Here is a 9340-nt window from a genome sequence, read left to right on the forward strand (position 1 = left end):
CATAGTACAATTAATTTATTGAATTTATAAGTATATTTTTTGGGAGAAAAAACATGACAACAACATTTAAATTATGCTTGTTAAATGTTAAGATAATTTTGAATTAGTTTTTTATTTTTAATATAGAGAGATAATATAAATATATATTTTAGAATTGTTTTTAAACTAATTTTTATATTTTTACAAAATAATAATGCTATGTGGTGAGGAGTGAAGTTAGATGAAAAATAAAAATGTTTTTTTTATATAATAAAAAATATTAAAAAAATAATAAATATGGTGTGCAATATATATTCTCCTAAAAATTTGTTATAATTTTTTACTTTTCTTCCAAATTTATTTTTTTTACAAAAAGTTGCTAAAAAAAAGATACAGTATCAAATTAAAACCGGACACAATTAGGTCAAGAATTTAAGAGTGTCCTTCAGGGTATTAATGTGTTATTAGGGAAGACGATCTAATCATTTAGAAATCTTATTTTATTATATTATTTAATGAAATTGTGATTCTTATTCACTTTTCCTCGTCTACCTTTATTATTGGCATTAAAATTTACTTGTGTAGATAACTTTATTGGCTTAATGCCTTTCTCTGGTCTTAGTTGACCCTTTTTTTTTTCTTTTTCTTTTCTTTGAGAAAATCAAATATAAATTTATGAATTGCAGTAGCAACAACATTTGAGAGATAATAAAATATTAGTTCAAAGTAATATAAAGTAATTTTGTTTTATATTAACTTTTTATTTTATAATTTTATTATTATTAAAATAAATAGATAGATAAATTTAAATATAATAAATATATAATTATTAATGTGATATATATAAAATTATATATATTAAATTAAATAAAATCATTTTAAATTACTATCTCTTTAGTATTACTGCCGTAAAAGGTAAAAGTATATACAATTGTATTTTTAATTCTATGCCAACTCTTATTGCTTCGATTCAAATTAATTATTTTATCCATGTTACTTTGATTGAATATAAATATTATTGTATCTAGATAGAGTAATATTTTAATATGACAGAAGATCATGTTTATAACAAAATAGAGGGGGATGTTTACTGTGTATACCTGTATATTCCAATTCCAATGGCATGTTGCTTCCCCATTAATTCATTCATCCCCATCATAGGAACTTTCTCCCTTTGCTATTTTAATTAATTAATTAATTAAATTACATTAGGAAGAAGAATCTTTGTAGGGGAATTTTTGAACAACGGACCTCGATTAGGGTAATGAAGGCCCATCAACGGCTCCAATTGAAAACCCTAAGAATCCCAAGACACAAGGGTGTGGAAATGTGGGGCCCATTTTGTTAGAAGCAATGTCGAATTAATATTTAATTTGGTATCTAAAATTTAAAATCAGATTTAATTTGATTATTAAAATTTTAATGAACTTAAATTAAACCATAAAATTTATAATCGTAACTCATATTAATCATTAAATTAATATCTGTTAATGATATATTAATTTGATGTATTAACTTATTGTGATTTAAATTTTTTTCTCAAATTTTATGTAATTAAGATTTATTAGAATTTTAACATTTTTAAATTAAATTTATTATTATCGTCTTCACAAAGATAGATGTTGTGGAGTCAATCAAACTTCTACGAAATTTAGTAGGTTTTAGTCACATGAAATTTAGTCGAAGAGTTCAAATCTTAATAAGTTAATACGTAAAGTTAATACGTTATTTACGAAAATTAGCTAAAAAATGAACGTAAATTACTATATAAATTTTGGATGTAGAATTGGGTCAATTATAATTTTAAGAGTCAATTTGAGTTCAAATTATTGATTTGAATCAAATTTGAGTATGGACTCAATATCCACCTCTTAAATTGTGCCATGTGTCACCTATATAGCTTTGTAGGGACAAACAACCAATAAGCAAGGTATTAGCATGCTAATTATTATTAATTTAATTAAATAAATAAATAAATTGAAGACTTGAAGTTTCTTATGCTACTACAAAATGCTAACATAGAGAATAAAATAGTGTACAATGATTTGAAATTATAGCTTTACCTACACGTTTTAAACTTTTAGACATACATATATAATTTGGGGTTTTATATATCTGTAATATATGTATAAATAAAAGGTATTTGATGAATTAAAGATCACACAATCATGGTGGTTGATTCCACAACTTATTACTTTATGTCTTATATATGAGTTTCTTGTATGAATTTTGGTTAGGTTGACTATGAGTCAACCCCGATTCCTTACATTTAGGATAACTTTAATTGGATATAAAAATAAGAAGAATATGAAGTAATTTTATGCATATAATTTTATAAATAAAAATTGTTTATACAAAACTATCTAACTTTTATTACAATTAAAACATATTTTAAAAATAATTTCTAAATTTATTACTTAATATCTTTGTCAAGTAAAATACACAATTGATTCTCCTTTAAAAGTATGTTCAATTTAAGATAATTGTGAACTTTTATTCCAATTAAAACACATTTTAAAAATAATTTCTAACTTTTTTTTATAATTATTAATGAGTCATTATATATTTATATATTTATATTAATTACATTTTTAATAAAATAATTCACTACCAGAATAATTAAATTTATAATAGACCAATAATTAAATTTATTTACAGTAATATAATTTTTATAAAAACATTAGATATGTCTTTTTATACATAATAACTAATTAATTATTGTTTTTATATGTATAAAATTAACATGATTGAAAAATTATTTTTATATACAGTATAACATAATAATATAAATAAAACTGAATTGAAAAATAGTATAAAGATGCATGCATCCAATGAATGTTAGAGCCATCGCAAAAGGTAGTAGCTGTATTTATCTGGCATAGCATAAAAAATACTGTTTTTCTTTATTATATATATATATATATATATATATATATATATATTGTACCATTATAAATAAAATCTCTATTATTAACTACTATCTAGCAATTGAAGTTACAAGATTAATTACTTTGTAATTATATTCCAACTAATGAATAGCTTCTGGCCTTCTACAGTGAATTTATAAAATCAATGAATAACATCCTCCGAAAATTGGATACTTCTACAATGAAAAGTTAATTTTGAAGTTAGATGGAACAAACTTTAATGTTAAATTAATTAAAAAAATTAAAAGTGCTACAATAAATAAAATTATTTCTGGAGTTATGCCAAATAAATTTTCCATAGTTTCAACTTTCACCTAACTAATTTTAAGAGAAAGTTGCTCAACAAAAAAGCTCTCATAAAATTGATTCTTCTAATTATCTTTTTTATTACTCACGGTATTTTTTAATTTAATAGATTAAAAAATAATTTGTTAAAATTTTAAATTTTATTTAAAAATTTATTATTGAACAATAAATTATTATATACATAAAATAATATTTAAATTGTTAATACTTATTTAAGAAAACGAGTGAACTAAATAATTAACCATTCAACTAATCTAAATGTTATTTGTATTTAAACCGTTTTTGTGCATGTGTACTTGTTTTTTCCTTTAGTGCAACTTTTTTGACCAATCACTATTTATTGGCCAAAACTGTAATTTTTTGGTAGATAATGGGGGCCAAGCCCAAGGGACAGAAAACACTAGCTATAACATAATTCTATAGTGCGGGTGACAAAATTTTCACTCATATTTAATGAATAGTGATCGTCCACTCTCTCAAGTTGGACCTCAGCAACCTGGGCCATGTATACCTGCAAACTAAATAATTCTACCCAACAAATCTTCTCTTAGTTTGAGTTGCTTTAACCATTAGCCTCAAGTCCAAAAAAATAAACCCATTAGCCTCCTCGGTCCCAAAAGAAGATGGCCCAGGTTTTGGCATCAACCAGACTCATAAGTTTGGGTTGAAAATAAAACCGGAGAATGAGCGATCATGGTGATGGGTGAACGACGACCTCAGGGCAATCAGGGAGAGCTTCAAAAAAACGAAAGATTTGAAACTCCAAAGACCACCAAAGTTTTGGCGGGATGAAGACGATGAGGATGTCGATGGAGATGAAGATGCTGCCGACGAAGATACAGCCGACGGTTCGATAATTGTGTCTATTAATTTTGGAGCTTTGAGCGTCGAATATACATCCACCGATTTGGAGTTCTTTCGCGTCGAGATGCGGCTGTTCATCTGCTTGGCTTGATGAGAAAAACTTGCTGTAATGGAAGATAAAGAGTCTAGCTTTGTGAAAAAAAATGAAGAGGAGGAAAACGTATGTTTGATTTCTGGGTCGAGTTGGGGGCTTTGAGTTTTTGTATTAGGTTTGGACCAGATTTTGGTCTAGATCTTTGGCCGAAAGGAAAAAAAAAATCATTAGCCTCTATTTAGTTAGTATTATAAAATTTTATTTTTTAATTTTAATTTCTTAAATAATTTTTTTTAGATTTAGGACAAATATGCTGCACTCCCAACGAACTCTATAACTTCACTTCAAATTCTCAAAAAAAGTTGGCTGACTCAAATTTAAATTCTTAAGCTTCGCAACAGACAATGACAACTATTATTATCGTCTTCAAAATGCGTAAGAGTATACAAGAATAACTCATATTTTTTATTGGAAAAATAACGAGTTTTTTAATTTATAATAAAAAATCCTTGTTAAATATGGTTTATTCCCAATATTTGTGTATTTTTGGAAACGATGATAATAGTTGCTATTGCTGCCAGTAATGTTGAAGAAGTCATGCTTGTTGTCTGTGTACTTTTATATACTCCTATGTACTCTTGGAGACGATGATAATAGCTTTAAAATTTGAGTTTCATTAATTTTGGAGAATTGGGGTGAAATTCGCCGGAGAATTAGACGAACTCTATAAAATTAATGAAGTTCGCCGGGTAGGTGCCGGAGGGTGCGACGAACTTGTCCTAAATAAAAAAAATCGTAGTTAAGAAATTAAAGTTCAAAAATGAGGTTTTGTAAAATATTTTTTTCTTTTATTTTATTTGAAAAAAAAAACCCAAAAACCATATTAATATTAGATTTATTTGGTTTGTAAAGACATTGATTAAAAAATATAAAAATTAGTGTCCATATTTAATTTTTTGTTTCAACTTTTTTTTAAAGATACTAAATACATGTCTATTGTGTCCATTTGTATGTAAATATATCTTTGAAAATCAATTTCTCTAAAAGTTAGTACATTTAAACTTAAAATAAAATACAATCTAAACAAAAATAACAAATTCTAAACTAAAAACTTTAAAATTTAAATAGTTAAATATTAAATTTATAATTCAAAATTCTATGTTCAGGATAGCACCATTAAGCTAATCTAGAAGGTTCGAGTTTGATTATTATGTTTTTTATGGAAAAAAAATTGAAGAAGCAGAAGAAATAATAATAATAATAATAATAATAATAATAATAATAATAATAATAATAATAATAATGTGTTCTATATATACTACATATATTGTTAAAAAAAAAGAAAGAAGACAAAATTAAAAATAAAAAGAGGATAATAATAGACCTAAAAAAATAAAAGAAACATGAATTGGTCAAATCTGAATAACTATAAGTCTATAAGTATCAACACATGGAAGGCTAGTTCAATTCATTGAATAATATTATTGTTTTTATTTGTCTTCATAATAACCTGTACAAGATTGGATCTTCTTTTTCTTGGTTATTATCTTCCCAAATAGGTGGAGCGAAACGTAGCATCTTCTCTTTTACCGTTGAACATGTTTTACCATTCATGAGTTGTTGTGTATTATAATTGAAGAATGCGCTATTAACAAAACCCTCAACCTTTTGTTGATCATCATCATAGATGTTACAAAGAGCCTCCATGTATTGTAAGGGCAACTTTTCCATCACTTTAACGTAGTGTGAGACACGACGGAACGAGTCACGGCAAATAACCCTAGAAAAATCCAACAGCTTAAGTTCGCTTTTAGTGGCGGTTGGAGACGGTGGTGAAGGAGGGTTTATTGCTTTTCGTAAACAGTGTTCTATTGGGTGGGTGGCGGCAATAGTGACAGGGACACGTGGCATAATCATGATGGACATAATTAGCACAAGAAGAATGATGATGAACTTTGATGAAGACATTGTTAAAGACTTGAAGAAGCTAAAAGTGTTCTTAAACAAGAATATTTGATAATTTTATTGGTATATGTGTGGTGTTAGTGACAATTGATGTTATTTATAAACAATAATATTTGATTTAGATTAAATTAGATTTTATCTTATCTTATCTAATTTTATTTTTTCAATGGATTATATAATTTGAATGGTTGGAATGGATTAAATTTTAAATCTCATCTTAAATTTTATTTAATCTAATCAGAGTAGTATTACATAAAATAAAATAAAAGATTTGTTTAAGTTTAATTATCTCTCAATAATGTTATATACATAATTTAATATGTTCTCCTATGTTTATTTATCTATTTTATTAATAATTCAAGTTATTGGCTTTATAAGTTACACGTCAAAAATGGATCAAATCAGTTTAATTCAAATTAAACGGTTGAATTTGTATCAAATTGGATTGAATTTAAAAAATTAAATTACATGCAAGTAATTCAAATCAAACCGCAAAAACTAAACTAATCATATATATATATATATATATATATATATAAAATAAATTGGCAATCAAAATTAGTTTTCAAACTAATTACATAAATAAGAAAAAACGTTACAACAATATCGTACTCTATAATCTATCTATATCTAATATAAGGCGGGATAAAGTTAAACAACTCCATATTAAAATAGATTTACGGATTTGAAATTGAAAAGCGTTTTTTCGATTGAAGAGTGAATTATTCATAATTTTTGTAGATAATTTACCTGGTAATATTTGAAGGAGAATGAATTGTTTCATATGTTCAAATAGACAGGAACGATAAACGATATCTATTTGGCACGTAAAGAAAAATATGGCCGAATTTATCTGTTTGCTTTCATCAGGTATACTACAAAAGGAGGGGCATTAAAGGCCATTAAAAAAATAAATGAAATGCAATTAAAGAGCAAAGAGATCTTTTTGGATGAGACTAAGTACAAGAGGAGGATTGATGTTCGGAAGATGCCAAGATTGAATTTTAAATAAATATAAAAGTATCTTGTTATAATTAAAATAGTTATTAAAAATTTTAAATTTGTTATACTTTATTATAAATATTTTGTATATTTTCAATATTTTAAAGTTTGAATATTATTATAAGGATTGAATTTAGTATATTATATATAAATATTTTTATAAAAGAAAATTAATCTTTTAAATATTTTTAATTTTTATTTTGGTAAAAAGTTATAAATATTAGATTTCAAATCATGCCAAATTTAATAAGTTTGGTACTTAAAATAAAGTATATAACATGTTAAATACATCATAAGTCTAGTTTATTAAAGCCTTAACATTTGTTTTGAGGTATTAGGACAGAGATTAGGAGACTAGAACTTTGTATCATATTTGTTAGCCTAGAGATTAGTACTAAAATTTCAATCTCTATCTCCAAAATTTTAATATTTCAGTACTTTCAAAAAGTAGAGATATAGGGGACTAAAATTTTTGGAGATAGAGATTGAAACTTTAATAACATTTTATACTTATAATACTCTCATTTTAATTAATTAATTTCAACTTTATCATTTGTACAAATTAAATTAGAGTTTTATTTTCATTTTAGTCTCTATCTCTCACTTTATACCAACCACAATACTAAAACTTATTTTTGTTTCTGTCTTTTAATTTCTGTCTCTCAGTTTCTACTCCTATTTATCAGCATACAAAATAATAATAATAATAAATATTTAGTAATAATAAATAAGTAAATAAAGGGATTTTTCAATAAATATGCTTCAAGTCAAATACATAAATTCACTAAGAGAGATCAAACATTAAGAAGAAAACTTCACATTATTCTTATTAGCTTACATTCGTTTTATTTCATAAGTTAGTAGTAGTAAAACACATGGAACAGTTATGGTATATAAAGACAGTTTTCTCAAGAAACTATGAAAACTTTGTCATCTTTTTTAAAGAAAATAAAAAAAGAAAAAGAAAATTAAGTCCAGAATTAAAGAAGACAATATAATCTTGATGCTCTATCTCATTCTTGGGGATAACAAATATGTTGAGTAAAATTATGGACAAGCCACACAAAAGTCAAAAAATAATGTTGGATACACTTTAAATTAGGAGCACAACATAGATTTATAAATTAACCATATCACCATTCTTTTATTCAATGGAAAATCGAATTGAAGGATCAATCTTGAAAGATCAACATATATAGATAAAAAAATGGGGATTAATTTATTCATATGTTTTCCCCATCATTTAATTATTCAACAATTAACTACGATCATTATCTATAAATCTATCTCTTCTTTATACCTGATTGATACTCTATAATTTCTTCAAGCTTGGTGGTGGAGCCTTCAATAATTTCTTCTTATTTTCTCTAATGGTAGCACAAGTTTCACCTCCTATGAGATTTTGCGGATCAGAACCAACAAAATTATCTTTGACATAACCATTAACCTTTTTTTGATCATCATTATAGATATTACAAAGTGCCTCCAAATAATGTTTGGGCAATTTTCCGGTCGATCGTATCGAAAACCATACAATCCGAAACTGATCTCGGCAAACAATACGACCAAAATCCACCATTCTTTGGTATCTTTTAGCCACCGGAGGCGGAGAAATTATTTTCATCCTTATACAATGCTCAATGAAACTAGTCTCTCTCGCTTCAGCGGAAATACATGTCGTCGTCATCATGGACATGATTAGAACGAAAGTTACGATTGTCCATGATGACGAAAACATTGACCAAGATGTTCTTGTTTGAGAAGTAGGAGAAGAAAATGACATTTTGGTTGGCACATCAAACAAGTGTGCTTGTGATAGTTTGTGGGATTTAATTTTTCTAAAGAAAATTGAAACAAGATCTCATAATTTTTCTTTTCTTTTTTTTGCTCCCTATTAATTTGTTTTTGGAAGTGAAACAAGATCTCATTTTAGTGAGTGTCTTAGAATTGGTAACTTCTTCTTACGTGTGATGCAATGCATGTTTATAGAGTTTCTTTGTTTTTGGTAATTAAGTGGTAGCTCGTTTTGAGAGGAGCAAATAAAAGGGGAAAAAGAAAAAAGGTTTCATGTGCAAACAATAAATAATAGAAAAAGTATAGGGTACCAACATATTATCTGTTAATTTCTTGCTAACAATGATTAATTATTATATTTTAAACACATATATAAATAGACATATCTAAAAAATATATTTATAAAGACACTTCTATTAAACATAGTCATGGAAAAGACATTTTTATTAGACACATCTACAAAGACACT

At 25.8% G+C, this 9340-nt stretch overlaps 1 protein-coding gene across 1 annotated transcript; it reads right to left on the reverse strand.

Moving 5' to 3' along the window:
• Window positions 1–8389: 8389 nt before the first annotated feature.
• Window positions 8390–8860, reverse strand: LOC130946215 (uncharacterized). The gene has a single exon (XM_057874887.1). The coding sequence runs from the start codon at window positions 8858–8860 to the stop codon at window positions 8390–8392; it is 471 nt and encodes a 156-aa protein (XP_057730870.1).
• Between the last annotated feature and the right edge of the window lie 480 nt (window positions 8861–9340).

The sequence above is a fragment of the Arachis stenosperma genome, chromosome 8, assembly GCF_014773155.1.
Source record: "Arachis stenosperma cultivar V10309 chromosome 8, arast.V10309.gnm1.PFL2, whole genome shotgun sequence".
NCBI lineage: Eukaryota > Viridiplantae > Streptophyta > Magnoliopsida > Fabales > Fabaceae > Arachis > Arachis stenosperma.

Excerpts from the sequence above, each read along its gene's own strand:
- LOC130946215 (XM_057874887.1), bottom strand. The coding sequence starts at position 8,860 with ATGTCATTTTCTTCTCCTACTTCTCAAACAAGAACATCTTGGTCAATG.